We start from the raw sequence: 16,017 nt of genomic DNA, 5'->3' as shown, positions 1-16,017 counted from the left end.
CCCCTAGGGGTGTGTCCTCTCCCCACTGCTCTTCTCCCTGTACATGAATAACTGCACATCAAAAGACTCCTCTGTGAAGCTCTTGAAGTTTGCAGACACCACACTTATCGGCCTCATTCAGGACGGTGACGAGTCTGCTTACAGACAGGAGGTTAAGGAGTTGGCTGTCTGGTGCAGTCACAACAACCTGGAGCTCAACACGCTCAAAACAGTGGAGATGATAGTGGACTTCAGGAGAAACCCCCCTGCTCTCCCCCCACTGAGCATCATGGACAGCATTGTGGCAGCAGTGGAGTCATTCAGGTTCCTGGGCACCACCATCTCTCAGGACCTGAAATGGGACACTCACATTGACTCCACTGTCAAAAAAGCTCAACAGAGGCTGTACTTTCTTCGTCAGCTGAGGAAGTTTAACCTCCCAAAGGAGCTGCTGAAACAGTTCTACAGCTCCATCATTGAATCAGTCATCTGCACATCAATAACTGTCTGGTTTAGCTCAGCTACTAAATACGATCTCCAAAGACTACGTCGAATAGTTCGGACTGCTGAGCGAATCACTGGTACAACCCTTCCTACTCTCCAAGAACTGTACTTATCCAGAGCGAGCAGAAGGGCTGCCAAAATCACTCTGGACCCCTAACACCCAGCACACTGCCTCTTTGAACTTTTACCATCTGGTCGACGCTACAGAGCACTGCGCACCAGAACAGCCCGACACAGAAACAGTTTCTTCCCCCAGGCAATCCATCTCATGAACACTTGATGATAATAAATGTGGAGCCAACATCACTACTTGCTATACACTTTTATACACATATACACTTATTTAAACAACACACTTTACATGCCAATTTGCACATAACAGCTGCACATATAACGTTGTATATTGTGATAAACATGTACATACAGTTGTCAATCTGTATATTTGCACTCACTACTTCTATTTTTAAAAAATATATATATTTATTATCTGTTTTTTGTCCTGTCTCTGTAATGCTGTTGCACTGTAGAAGCTTTGTCAAGAAAACAAATTCCTCGTATGTGTGAACATACCTGGCAATAAAGCTCTTTCTGATTCTTTCTGATTCTGATTTAAGATCATTTATCATTTATTTAAGATCATTTGTCATCTGAAGTGTTGTCATACACTGTCATGCTGGATTTCATCAATAGTCTTGCATTTACTAACACAGATCTGAAGTGTTTGGAAGTAATTAGCGTTTTCCTCCTGTAGAAAAACATCATAAGAACAAAGTTTAGTGGCTCGATGTATTACAACTGTGTTTTTAAAAGTCTAAACACTTTATTGATTTAGTGTACAACCAAGCACATGTGGTCAGAACACAAACGAGTCGCAGGTATTAAAGTATTAAGCGTTTTCCCAAAGTAAATTCTGTCTAAGCCAGGTCCAAGCAAAATGCCAGCAGGTGTCTGTAGCTCCGCTCACTCTCCGCCTCTTTGCCCTTGTTTGGTATCCCGCCGTAGTTGCGATGACGCGCTAACAAAATGGTGATAGTTGGCTGCGCCTACTTGTAGCTTCTTTTGCAGTGTTTAGAAGCATATGGGTGACGTCACGGATACTACGTCCATATATTTTACAGTCTATGATCAGGATGCAGAACACAATGCATTAATCAGGACGCAGAACACAATGCGTTGCAAGAAAAAAAGCAGGTCAAATTGCACAAAATTAATTTGAGAAATTGAGAAAAGGTTGCGAAAGGTTAATTACGATATAGCGAGGGACTACTGCACTATAATTTGATACTAATTATTCAATAATAATTTGTAAAATAAAGGTGATTTGTATTATTTTTCAACGTTTCAATACTTTCTTCTATAAAACAAATCTTGCTGCTTTACATTTTTTAGTCTACTTTTCTAGTCATCTAAACTTACAACCAATCAAACTGACTCAAAATATTAAGTTAAACTCTACAAATTAAAAGGTTCAGTTAAACCTGATTTAACTTAGTAAAATAAGTTAAAGCATAAAAATATTTGTTGCCTCGACTTTTTGTCATTAAATCTTCAGCAGTGTAAATCTGAGGTGCTATCAAATATAGAAGCAGCTTTGTTTGTTTTAAAGTCTAGCACAAGACATGGCAACAGCTCAACCAATAGTGTGACTGTGGGGAGGGGCAGTCTGTTTAGTTAACCAATAGCAAACAAGGGGAGAGTTCAGGAAACCTGTTTGAAACTGACTATATGAATGTGTGCTGAGTGCTAATGTACTAAGTCATAAACTCCTCGGTGAGCATTATAAAAGCCTCATTGTAAATAAAGTCAAAGTAATTTGCCTGAGCCTGCCGTATCAGCACTTTTAGTTAAACACACACACAATTGCCTTGTCAATTCATGGTCTGAAAAACATCCGCCCAGTTTGACTCAAAGGTAACCATTTCTCATTCCTGGTAATAGTTTGTGCATATAAAGAAACAGATGATGTTTCCACCGAAACACCTTTCAGCCAAAACCTCCATCCCATTTAATATAATCAACATGGAGTGGGTTGGCAATATGTCCCCAAAAAATGGTTTGACTTTCTCTCATGAATAAGCCACACCTGACTAAAAGTCACTCCAGGTCAAATCTCCAGTGTTGAGAGAAAAGAAACAGCTAAGGCATTTTGGTGTCAGACACATTTCATCACTTCATTCACAAATGAAAAACCAACTAGTAGCCACACATTATACTAAATATTGTAGATACCACATAAGCATTTACACTATTTTGGAATCAAATCAAATGTGTAAAATCAAACCCTAACCCTAAACTGTAGACAATATCAATAAATTAACAGTTTTCTGTATTTTTTACTTTTTGTTTTTATTTATTTCTTTGTTTGTTTTTTTTGGTTATTTATGCGTTTGAATTGCATTAAGGGACTAACTTTTAACCTTGAAAGTTTGAAAAAGAGACATTTATTGACATTTTAATAGTTTATATATAATAGTGAAATACTGTAAGGATGATTACAGAATTTAGTTGTACGATTATAGTCTGAGGAATAATCACTTTTCTCACAATTAACACGATTATTATACATTTATTATTTTCACAACACTATTACGCCTTTTCCGAACTCTATTTTTGTACCCCTACCCCTTTTCCTTCTTGAGCCCTTGAAACAGGGTATGAAGGGGAAGGGCTTCAAATTTTACCCCTAAGAAATGGGACAGCACATCAGCACCTGCACACGTCATCCTATGTCATCGATCTCTTGCTTCATATGAGATCAGATGATCGCGACTGCTGTAGTTATTCCAGTTGTGTTATTTTTGGTATTTATCTTCAGGAAATCACTGAAGGCATCGATATCATGTTATCATAATGTGATATAATGTGGCGATAAGATCGTAACTGTACTGCGCATTTACACAGTGGCCACAGGGGAGTAGCGGACATTTTCAAAGTGGGGGACAGCTGTATGAGATCATACATTCATATAATTATTAGTCACCTGTTTCTAAATGGTCTGTCTCTAAATGTGAGGGGGACGTATCCCCCCGTCCCTCCCCGGTTGCTATGCTCTTGAGTGGCCATATTCATCTACAGTTTGTAAACACAAGAAAACAACATTAACATTATAGCAGACACTGCAAAAAGGTCATTCCCAGCCACTAGACTTTCTGACAGGGTATTTGAGAGTCATCAAGTGTCAGAATATTGTGAGACTGCTATACAAGAGCTATTATTAGGGATTATAGACAGCGAAATATAGCGGATTTTATTTTAGCTTTTTTTTAAGCATGACTCTAAAACACGAGCGCGGTTATGAATGTATTAAAACATATGCTTGTTTGTTGTAAAAATTTGTAATAATGACAAAAAATACTAATTTGTGCCTCTCCTTACTACTGTGTACAGACATGCTGCCGTTGGTTTCGAGTCCTGAAAAATCTCTGTTTCAAGGGCTATCTAGCCCTTTCCCTTGGCCCTACACCTTTAAGCTAAAGAGAATTGGGACACCCCTACCCCTTGTTTTGTGCATTCACGTGAAGGGGTAAGGGTGTCTAAATTATCTTTAATGATGATTAATTAATCGTTGCAGGCTTAATATATTGTCTGGGTTGGTGTTGTAAATTACGGTACAAAAACCTTGTAATAAACCACCAGTACATTTTCTGTTATTTTACAGACTCATTTCTCTATTTATATATATTTTTTATACATTATATTATTTTAAATAACTAAAATGTCAATAAAAGCCACTTTGTTAAACTATTGAATTTTCATCATCAAAAGTCGACAGAGCAGAGATCGAGGTCCCATAATGCAATTCACAAAACATAATGTGGTTTAAAATGAAAAGGCTGTGCTGTGTTCATACTTGTAGTTCAATTCTCTTGCTTTGTTTGGAGTGGTAAAGTTTGATTAGCGTTCACACAGTTCAGAAGTAGCTTTTTTTGGTGTAAACCAGGGTTTTATTGGCAGTACTCACAGTTCTTCAAATAAACATTATGATCAAACTGGCATTGATTTTAATCAAACGTCAATATAAACATGAGCTGCTTTTGCACTATACAGTTTTTTAAACATATAAATAATATATTTTAAACATATACATAAACATAATCTTTTGTTTTTGCCATGATGGCAGTACATCATATTTTACAAGTTATTTTGCAAGATACTAGCATTCAGCTTAAAGTGCCATTATTGGGACCTATTATGAAAAGATTACTTTTTAATCTACAGTTTAAACTGTAGCAACAGTCTGTGAACATAAACAGCTTCTAATGGTAAAAAAAAAGTTTTTTTTATTTATTCATAATCACACCTGATAAAAACAGAAACGCTTTTGACTGACATTCTCCCTTTGTACGTGTCATCAGAGGAGGTAAGCCCCACCCACGGTCTCTCCCTCACTAGGATGTTAGTCCTGTTTTTGAATCTCCCACTATGCTGGCACATAGGTATTTGTAGCTCCGCCCTCTTTTGAAAAAAAGACATGGAGCACAATGTTATTTGAATTTAAAGTCAGCAAAACTGCTCAATTACGATCAAAGCCTAAAAGGGGGCAGTTTTAAAGAATTATAAAACATTATTTGTGGGGTATTTTGAGCTGAAAATTCCCATACACCCTCTAGAGCAAGGGTCTCAAACTCATATTGGTGGGGGGCCATATCAGTGACTGACAATTCATAGGAGGGCCATTTTAACATTCTAGCACACAAAAAAAGTGGAAACCTGATGCCATTGATGCACTCAGACATTCTTCCCCAAAGTTTCAAAGCTCCTACTTTTTGTTTCTTGTTGTACATATTGAAGGGGGGAGTTTAAATTGCTATGAAATTCCACAATTTATTAATAATGGGCATAACAATAATTATTATTCTGCCTCAATCAACTGTTGCTTAACCAAAAGTTTCCCAGACAAGACAGCAGAAAAGAGTTTGGGTATCTTTATTGACCTTACTGGCAATTGTTCTTCTCAATATCTTTCTTTTTTTAGAAAACTACAACAAAGAGGGGGAAAGAATGCATATATTCACATTTACTTTAACATGTGCAATTCAGCCAGCAGTCAAGTTTTATTAATGCACATTTTTTGTACAAATCTTAATATGCATATTAGGAAAATCTATTAATGAGATGATTTGAATCGAATATTAGCAAAATGATCATATCTACACCACCAGCATAATGTGTAATCCATGAAGAAGTGTTTGTACAACAAAATACAGGCAGTATAAAACTGATTATAATCAAATGATCCTTGAATATTCACAAAAATAGAGCTTTAGTAGAAATAGAACACTTACAGACATATATTTTAATGTCAGCCCCAGAAATAATCTGCATAAGCATTACTATTGACTGCATGCTGAGAGAAACCAAAAGTAACCCAAACATATAGTACAGTACTTTCAATGTCCAGAAGGTGGGTGGTCAAAACCACAAGTGTATATGCGACTGCACAACAATGATATGATTTAAAAATATATGTTTTGTTGGGTCGAATCTCGTTATATTTTTGACGCCAGTTGCAGGGCGGCAGTTTGAGACCCTTCTCTAGAGCCATCAGAGACTTCTGTTGTAAAAAGGGGCATAATAGGTCTAGGTTATTTTATTAACTAGGCAAGTATAGTAATTAGGCAAGACATTGGGCAAATGTGGTTTGTTCTGCAGTCAGTTGAAAAAATAAGAATTTCTTATGGGGGGCTAATATTATTGACCTTAAAAATTATTGGAAAAAAAATGTAAAAACTAAATAGGAAAGGACAGGAGTGCTAATAATTTTGGTTTCAACTGTAAACAATAGCACATTAAAGATTCTAAAAACAGGCACATCTTTTTATATATACAATAGAATGTTGTATTAACACAGATTTATTTGTGATGACATCATAACTAAAATAAGGAAAAAAGATGAGAATGCAAAAGTCAACAAATGGAAACAAAAATGCCAGATAAACAGCGAGGACAGAATCCAACATTTGATCAGACATTCCTTTTAAACACGGCAAAAAACGAACGAACGTTGCATAAACATTGACTGAGCGCTGACCAAGCGCCCGTCTGTCTCCTCCACACCAACCATCCTGTGCCATCACATTACTATCAGCCTCTGGTATGCAAAAGGTCATGTTAGCGGTGAAAAAGCTGCAGAAGTATAAGATTCTGTCTCAAAAATGATCTAAGAATTTATGTTAATGCAGATCACCATTGAGGCTTGTATGCAACTACCTGCAAATATAGTTTCTCAGGCAAACGGGATAACAGTTTAACCACCAAACAGACAAAAACTTGTCCGATCAGGCAACATTTCATTCCATGCTGAGCCAAGAAGCATATAAAAAACAATCATATCAATGGACGTACAAGCAAGATCTATGATGATATATGTAAGGCATGTCTTTCATGTTTATCTTAAGTATGCTTGAATTGAACACAGCTTTACTTTCTTTGATGCATGTGAATAACAAACTGCACTACCATTCCGAAGTTTTGACACACCCACTCATTCTTTATAAAGTGTATACAGGCAGGTAGCCAGCCTGGTGAAAGAGGTGTTGTTGTTTTTATTCTTCAAAAAGTCGACCTTTTCTTATAAATTTCCCCCCAAAAAATCCATTAAATGAGAGATGTCATTCTGCTTCGCCAGTTTGCATGAGTACAAAGCGATCGAAACAATTGTTCAGTTTGGTTCCAATCACATATTAATATTTGTTTTGCTGTATTAATAAGGATGTATTTTATGAAGTTTTACAAACTACTTTCAAGAGGAGCATGTGTTATGATTGATTGCGGCTAGTCTCTCATCAGTAATCAGCAATAATCCAATCAGATTGATCCAAGCCTACAATAAATAGACCGATTTCGCCCTACTGCCTTAAGCTGCGATCACACTGGAGTTTTTTTTCCCATAGACTTTCATTCATATGCACACGAATGCATCCGACCGGAAATGCAAGGTCATGCGTCAAGGTTCGCAGGTTACTGCGGTGCAAGGTTCAAGCTTGGTGAAATCGCATCACTTGACTGCGTGGGACCAATCGAGGATCAAAACATGACCTCTCTTGACAGAAATATAAAATATGGACCAATCGCTCGCTTTTTTAATGTCTAATCATCTTGTTTAATCCCGCCCCTTTTCGCAGCGCTAGTGTGATTGCAACTTTTATCTTCATTTTGGAGGAATCTTCCCTTCCACCCCATCTCCTTTTCCTCATTTTACCTCTCAAGATCTGATCTCGGACCCCCTTACATGCATATTGACCAGGCGAGAGCCCTGGGATCAATTATCTCCAAGCTAAGGGTTCTGTCCCAGGACAGCATGCCAAACCTGCTAATAGTGTTAAGCAATATCTAAGTGTGAACTCTTTACATGATGTTTAAAGGAATGTTTTTTGGAAATAGGCTTATTTTACAACCCCCTAGAGTAAAAGAGTTGAGTTTACCATGTTTGAATCCATTCAGCTGAACTCCAGGTTTGGCACTAGCACTTTTAGCTTAGCTTAACACAAATCGTGGATTCAGATTAGACATTTAGCATCTCACTAAAAAGGTGTATCAATAATTTTTAAGTTATTACCTTCGTTATGTATTTAATTATGAGGATTAAATATTACATTTTAGTCACTTTGATTTTTGATATACCAAAAATATGAACAAAAAATGTTGTCAAATTGCTTGCAATACTATTTTACCACTAAAGTGTTTACAGTAGGATTAGTCAAAAATACATGGAATCAGTCTATATTATAGATGTTCTTTTATGCCAAAAAAAAAATCATTACTATATTAATCTTCCATAAAGGCAGTTTTTTTTTTTGTCCATTTCCCACTTTAAAAATATTTTTAAACTGTTTGACGGCATAATCGTGTGTATATGTACACAGAGAGTCTCAGAAATCCTTTTGTACGAGGAACTACTTTCTTCTGCCATTCATTCATATCTGCAGCAGACGTCAAAACAGCAAAACTGTTGCCACATCACCAACATCATTTCCCACTTTAAAAATATTTTTAAAACTCAATCTGGACAAGTGCAAAGTTGATTTTCTCATACTCATATTGACACTCATATATTGGCCAAATATTTTCCAATCTTAACAAAGTATGCATCAAAAAAATTATATATATATATATATATATATATATATATATATATATATATATATATATATATATATATATATATATATATATATATATATATTATTTATTTATTTATTTTTTTAGATTATTCAAATTGATCTTCATGGCTGGTTTTGTGATCCAGGGTCACATATATTTATTAAACTTAAAATTGTATTTGATAGATTTAAAAACAGTTTAAGAGAGATGTTAAAAAATGTGTTTATGTTATTTTAAATATTTCTTTGATTTTCTTATAATTGTCTTTTATGCATTTATTTTTGTTTGCATCTTTTAAAACTTTACTGTTAGTATGTAAAGCATTTTGGGATGCTTCTTTTAAAGACGCTATATAAAAAAGTTTAAATAATATAAATATACTTTTATGTGAATATAGGTCAAATATTTTAATGCATTTAAACAAACTTATTAAGACTTATTACACAGATCAATTTATTTAAAAATACTTTAGTCCTCAAGCAGCTTTAGAAATAGAAAGACAATACATTTAAATACATGTGAAATATTGCCAAATAAATTACAAACTGCAAATTTTTTAATTGTTTCTCTTGATTTCTCTTGTATATTCTTTTTTCTCTTGAAAAAATATATTTTCCTAACATAAATTTGAATGGATATCGGCACTGATAAGAGGCGTGTGCCTTAATGCCGATATACTGAGTGCCTTAGTGTCCCACCAGTGAAGACGCTATATATATATATATATATATATATATATATATATATATATATATATATATATATATATATATATATATAATAAAAATCAAACACAGAGAGTCTCAGAAATCCTTTTGTACGAGGAACTACTTTCTTCTGCCATTCATTCACATCTGCAGCAGATGTCAAAACAGCAAAACTGTTGCCACATCACCAACATCACTTTAGAGCTAGTGTTTGAATGATTCTCCTGCATAATGTCTAAAGTGATAACATAACAGGTTATTTTGCTCACATTTTAAGATTATTTAAAAAAGCCAAAGCAAAGCAAACACAAAAACCCAGATTACTATGGTATAAATACAGCACTACAAATACAAAAGAGAGAGATCGACTTTGTAAGTCACTTACCAGTTTTATAATGATTTGTTTAGCTGTAGTTTGACATTTAGTTTGAGTTTTTTATTATGCGGTCTCTGTCGCCATCTTGTGGGAGAACGTGAACCGTCAATTTCTTTTTCTGTGGATGGCCACCAACGTGCTGAATCTCCAAAATTATATTTAATAAAAAAATGGCACTATCCTTATAAATAAACTGCATAGTTGCAATCTAAACTACTACATTCTCGACTAAAAAAGCCTCAAAAGTACATTATATTGTCCAACAGCTGCAATATTTGTCAAACTTTAGTGAGCTTATTCCTCTGCTTGTTATGGCTCATGTGGGCGGAGTAATACACAAGAGTGAAGAGGCTGTAGGAGTGCTGATATTCATGGCTATCAGCCAATCAGATTTGAGAACCAGACAGAACTGTTGTATAAATATATATAAAATACAGATAGATAGTAAATAAATAAAACTAATTTTATGTCCTTCTATATATATATATATATATATATATATATATATATATATATATATATATATATATATATATATATATATATACTTCCATTACACCCAAACTCAATCAGTCTCTTCAAATCCCTCAGCAGTAATGAAATGAGTCCATCAGGACTGACCTGTCGTGGGGTACGGGGATGATGGAGGACGTGTTTGGATGTGGCATCTCAGGAGATGGCAGACGACAGGATGGCTCTCCAGTGCATCTCACTGGGCTCCGAGCCTCTACTTGGTCTTGTAGTCTGAAGCCGTTGAGGACCAGGCGATGAGCAGGGCAGCCATGTTTGAGTCCACCTGAACTCGGCTCCTCTTCCTCTCTGCCACATGCAAACTGAAGCCATAAAACGAGAGATGTCATTCTGCTTCACCGGTTAGCATGTGTACAAAGAGATGTTATTTTTAAAATTAGTTTCACTTTACTATTAGGATCATGTTTTTATGATGTTTAAAGAAACACCACTTTTTTTAAATAGGCTCATTTTACAACATCTCTTGAGTAAAAGAGTTGAGTTTTTGCCATGTTTGAATAAATTTAGCCTCTTGGTCTGGCGGGAGCACTATTAGCTTAGCTTAGCATAAATGATTGAATCAGATTAAACCATTAGCGTCTCACTCAAAAAATTTTGTGTTTCAATAATTATCCTATTTTATCCAAACTAGCTGACTTGTAAAATTAGCCTATTTCCAAAAAAGTCATAAGTGGAGCGTTCATTTAAGACTTAAGAAACTGTTTGACAAATACATTTTTTTCTGTGTTGACCTCTTGAAACATGGACAAGTTGAAGGTCTTGTTCCTTATTTTAAAAGCCAAATGTGAATCATCATGTGGTTTCGCTATTTGGTAACAGGTGTTTTTGGGGATATTCTCTTTCATGGGTGTTTTATTGAACAAACATTTGAATCATTGACTCATCAAAACTTTGGGTTTGTTTTCTTGGAAAAGGAGAACTGGCATTTTAAATAAATGTTTGCTAAACTTTGTTAACCAAAAAGAAATTATGAGATAAAATTAATTGTCCTTATTACCCTTTTTTAAATGACTAAAATGTGTTTCAACCATTGAAATGAAGTCAGAAAATTTAATAAAACAGGAAAAAATATTTGTAAAAAAATTGTTATATATATACAACAGATTTCAGAGGGACACAAATAAATAATATTGGTTATTTAATTTTTACAATATAATACTGTATAATTAACATAATTATAATATTATTAAACATTCAAACTAGGGCTGCACAATATATCGTTTGAACGTTGATATCTCAATGTGCACATCTGCAATAGTCACACTGCAAGATATGCAACATCGAGTCTGAATCATAGTTGACTAGGATACATGTGGTTTGTAGAGTCACTGCTAAGTTTAACCATAATAGAGTGAAAGTTTATCATTTGCATGTGTTTTAAAGGCCGGTGACTGAGCATTTCAAGAAAAATTAGAACATTGAGGCACAAAAAAAATTATGTTTTGAGGTGTAACAAAGATTAATTTTATTTAATTATTTATGTGTTATTTATACAATGCAAAAAAAATTCTTATGAATAGAATTTTTGTCGTGTTTTGTCTAGTCCAATTATCTATAATATTTGAAAGTGAAAACAATGTTATTTTACTTACCAAATTAGTGGATGATTTTTCCAATTTTTTAGTTTTGGCTTATTTCTTCTGACATTGAAAACAAAATAGTATTTTTACTTGCTCTAAGAATCTTTAGATATTTTGATTAGAAAACGAGACAAGGCAAAGTAAAGAAAGCATTTTTTGTATTGTGATTATTCAATTTCTGCACCTGAATACTGTTAGACTTACCATAAAACTGTCAAATATTTTAAAAATCTTATGAAACTGTATCCATTTTTATCCATAAACTGTATTTATTTGCACTATCAGGATATTTATGGCAGAAAAATAAAATATCGCAATGTCAGATTTTTCCAATATTGTGCAGCCCTAATTCAAATAATCGCCTCTGATCTAAATAAATAAGCTAGAGAAAATACAAGCAAATCCTTCTTCAATAACTGTTGTTTTTACTGATAAACAGAGCCATTACACCTTTGAAATAACAGAATTAATTGTGATTTTTAAAATGTATTTTAATAAGAAGTTTGAACACTGCCTTTGAATACTTGTCGATTCTAATTCTAATTATAAAAATACAATCTGTTTAAAATATTCATAGTACATCCATCTGTAAATATCACCATAGTTTTTCTATAATTGCACTTTATAACTTATACCTATATCCTGCGCTTCCTGCTATTACACTCCTGGTTAGACCTAAACTGCATTTCGTTGCCTTGTACTTGTACATGTGTAATGACGATAAAGTTTAATCTAATCTAATCTAATCTAATCTAAATGTTCATTTGTGGACCAGAAAAATCGGTCTTATAAAGTTACACAAGTATATTTGAGGGAATAGCCCAGAAATACAATGTAAAATTCCCCATTTTGTAAATGTGCCATAGTAAATATAAAGTACATTTTTATCAGTAATGTACATTGCTAAAAACTTTTATTTTATCTTATTTTAAAACATACTTAATTTATTCAACTTTAAAGGCAAATTTCTCAATATTGAGATTTTATTGTGTCCTCCGACTCCAGTTTCAAATAGTATCCATTCTTATAAAACATACATTAATGAAGAGCTTATTTATTAGGCTTTCAGGTGACATACAAACCTCAATAAAAAAAAAAAAGGTTTGTGGTCCAGGGTCACATTTATCCAACAACACGTGCAACATTTCCTCATACTGAAAAATAAATCTCTATTACAATTTCACTTTTTATTTCTTGAATTAATTATGCACCCAGTGAAGTTGATAACATCACCCTTTCTGGACTGTCTTATAAATATTGTGTTATCACTTTAACTGCCTGCTCTACCATATGGTTGACCATATTTTGACTGTTTTAAATAGTGGTTTACACTACACACACAAAAAAAAATCAAACAAAGATAATTCTGTTGCACTATTACACTTGATTTTGGTTTTATTGAAAAAAAAAATTAAATAAAACAAGTAAGCATGTTAAATGAGAATCTGAAATATTTTATGGCATACTTCAAAAAATAAAGATGATTTAGTGTTCAAAAATGTTTTATTTTGACTTTTTTTTTATAAATTGGTCTTACACTTCATATTTTTTCATTTTCATAGTATATGTATTAATCGCGGTACTTTTACGACATATCAATCATTTGGTGGAGGTTGATATTTTAGAAATTATGGGATGTGTTGAAAAAAATCCATTGAGTGTGTTAACATTAGGAGATAAGGAATGCAACCCAAAATGTTTGATTAGCTAGCCCAGGTGTGTCTGATTGGGGTTGGGACTAAACTTTGCAGGACACCGGCGCAACCAGATCCGACTTTGATCTACAAACAAATTACAAATCCTACATATGTCAACATACTTCCTGACAGTTTTAAATAATATGCAAGCACGTCCCACACCAATGCAACCATGCATGCACATAGTTACTTTTCAGGCAGATCTGCATCGCCTGCACACACACTCACTCATATCGGTCAAGTGCATGCTCGCTCATCAGTGCCGCGTCATCATGAAGGGGGCGTGTCGCGCACTCCTACACTCACCAAGCCGAGCCACACTCAACTGAACGGTTCGCTTACACTTTGGGAGCAGCTGGTGTTAGTTCACCCATAAACCGTGCATAAAATAACTATGAACATTATAATGCAAATTTCACTTAAGTTCAGTATGGGATGACACTATTTTCGGTTAGAAAAATATCCTAGAAAGTCCTCATGCGGCGCTGAGAGGAAAAACAAGCGGTGATCCTGTACAAACAAACCCTTCCATACACACACACACACACACACATACATACATGCAGAGTTGCGCACACACACCGGCTTCAGCTCTCGTTAGACACGCTATGGGGGAGGGGTGGGTTGCTTAAACGTACCAGCCCCGTTTTTTTCGTTTAAACTTTGAACATGCAAGTTAAGTCGCCATCTTAAACTACTTGCAAAAGGGTTACCGCCTCACTACATTAACGCACACTGCAAAACTTCTTAACCTGCAGGACTTGAAAGCTCATTTCTCCATGCAAACTTGTGTTTTTGGCCGAAAAGCTGAGTTGCCAAGTGCATCACAAGCACTTCCGATCTGATTTGGCGTATACATGCAGAGAACTGTCAAAATAAGAAATGCAAACTTCAAATGAGCATGCCTCACTTACTTTCTTATGAATGTAGTGCCTCGTTGAGGTATGATAATGTCCATTTTGAGTGATTTCCTTGCTAAGATTCCTTATAGCGCCTTCGTGCAGCTGCGCGTGTGTTTTGAACGCTTTTCCAGTGACAGGCTCTCGCTGGCCGGTGCAGCCCCCCTCGGGCGTGCTGTCGCCGGCTCGCTGCGGCTCGAGAAGGCGCTTGGAAGTCATTTTCGACCTGGATGAAATACAACTAAAGCAAAATCACCAGCTGTCGGTAGATTTTAGTGCAGAGCGGGATAAGATGCATTTAACAGTGTTGTGTGGACTACGACTCCCTGCTGAGAGCGTATTTCACTACGGACCCTAAAAGCAGCCGGTAAAGGGGATAAAAATGATTGTTTTGCTTTTCTCTCTCGCCCGACGCCACGCCCACTCTATCCTGCGCGTGCAGCCAGGCGAGATCCGCTCGGCCCGCCCCTCATTGATTCCGATTGGCTCTCGCGGTACATAAACATTCTATTTAGGCACGCGGCCATCACTGCGCTGCAGCTGATTGGGTGTTCGGGAAACGTCAGCTTGGCTTTTTTCAAGAGTTTGGGAGGTGTGTCTCGATGGTTTGCCGGCCGGTACAGACAGTGAGGAAGAGGGAGACGAAAAAAAAACAACGGTAAAAATTGACGCACTTTCTAAAAAGAACTTCTAGGTTTATGTGTCGGTGTGGAGAACAAAATCATTATGTAAGTCACTCTTGTCGGATGTATAACAATATGAGCATGACTGGAGTTTGTTAAAACAGTGTTCATGTGAGCTTCCCTGATGAAAAAAAAAAAAAAACTCAAACCAGCCTAAACCAGTTTGCTGGTTTTAGTTGGCCTATCAGCCTGTCTTTACAGGGGATTCAGACATTTGTCAAGCCTGTCAGACTGAAATTTCTGAAAAACCAGAAGAGCAGCTTGTCCTAGAAATTATACTAGGGTTTTCAAAACCAACACAGTGTAAATTAAATATTTTTCTTTGCATTTAACTTGATAGTTAACCAAAAATTTGTAGGGGAGAGCCGGGCACAAAGTAACACTTTTTGGTTGTGGCCAAATAATAAACAAAGTAATGGGGTTACACCAATGTGGTGCCCAAACTTTTTCTTATAAAGGGCCAAAAACCAAACTTGATTGAGGCAAAATGTTGTTGCCATGGGTAATTTCCTAGTTTATTTAACAATGTTTAGAAGTTATTAGAAAACATTGCTTTATCTTAACTAATGCAAGATATATTTATTACATTTAATAATGAACTTATTACAATAAAACGAAAACAATGTCATTTATAACAGAATTACACTAGTTTTTGCCTTGATTTGCTTGCTGATGTCTTCTGCATAGTCCTCTATCCATTGACAGTATTTAAAAAGCAATTCAAATCAGATTCATTAACTACATTTAATTGAAACATTTAGTTTCACCTTTTTTGTAGTTCAGCAATAAAACAAACAAAAAAAAGGTTATGTCAAATTAGAAATGACAATCTCTGTGTTAAAGGCGTTCCTCCCTATCCACTCCATCATACTCACTTCTCTTCTCAGATGGGATTATGGGCCAAATCAAAGGTTACAATGGGCTAACTTTGGCCCACGGGCTCTACTTTGGGCATCTC

At 35.3% G+C, this 16,017-nt stretch overlaps 1 protein-coding gene across 1 annotated transcript in view; it reads right to left on the bottom strand.

The window, feature by feature from the left end:
* Nucleotides 1–14,784, bottom strand: part of slc2a4rg (SLC2A4 regulator) — a 158,316-nt gene extending 143,532 nt beyond the window's left edge. Inside the window, exons 1-2 of the mRNA XM_056449649.1 lie at nt 14,392–14,784; nt 10,291–10,502 (exon numbers count right to left, since the gene is read on the bottom strand). Of these exons, the coding sequence (XP_056305624.1) occupies nt 10,291–10,502; nt 14,392–14,595 (416 nt within the window). The 5' untranslated portion in view covers nt 14,596–14,784. The remainder of the gene's footprint in view (nt 1–10,290; nt 10,503–14,391) is intronic.
* Nucleotides 14,785–16,017: the final 1,233 nt, after the last annotated feature.

Source organism: Danio aesculapii, chromosome 23, assembly GCF_903798145.1.
Source record: "Danio aesculapii chromosome 23, fDanAes4.1, whole genome shotgun sequence".
NCBI lineage: Eukaryota > Metazoa > Chordata > Actinopteri > Cypriniformes > Danionidae > Danio > Danio aesculapii.
The sequence above is the reverse complement of the archived record's forward strand: the minus strand, read 5'-3'. Positions and strand labels throughout refer to the sequence as shown.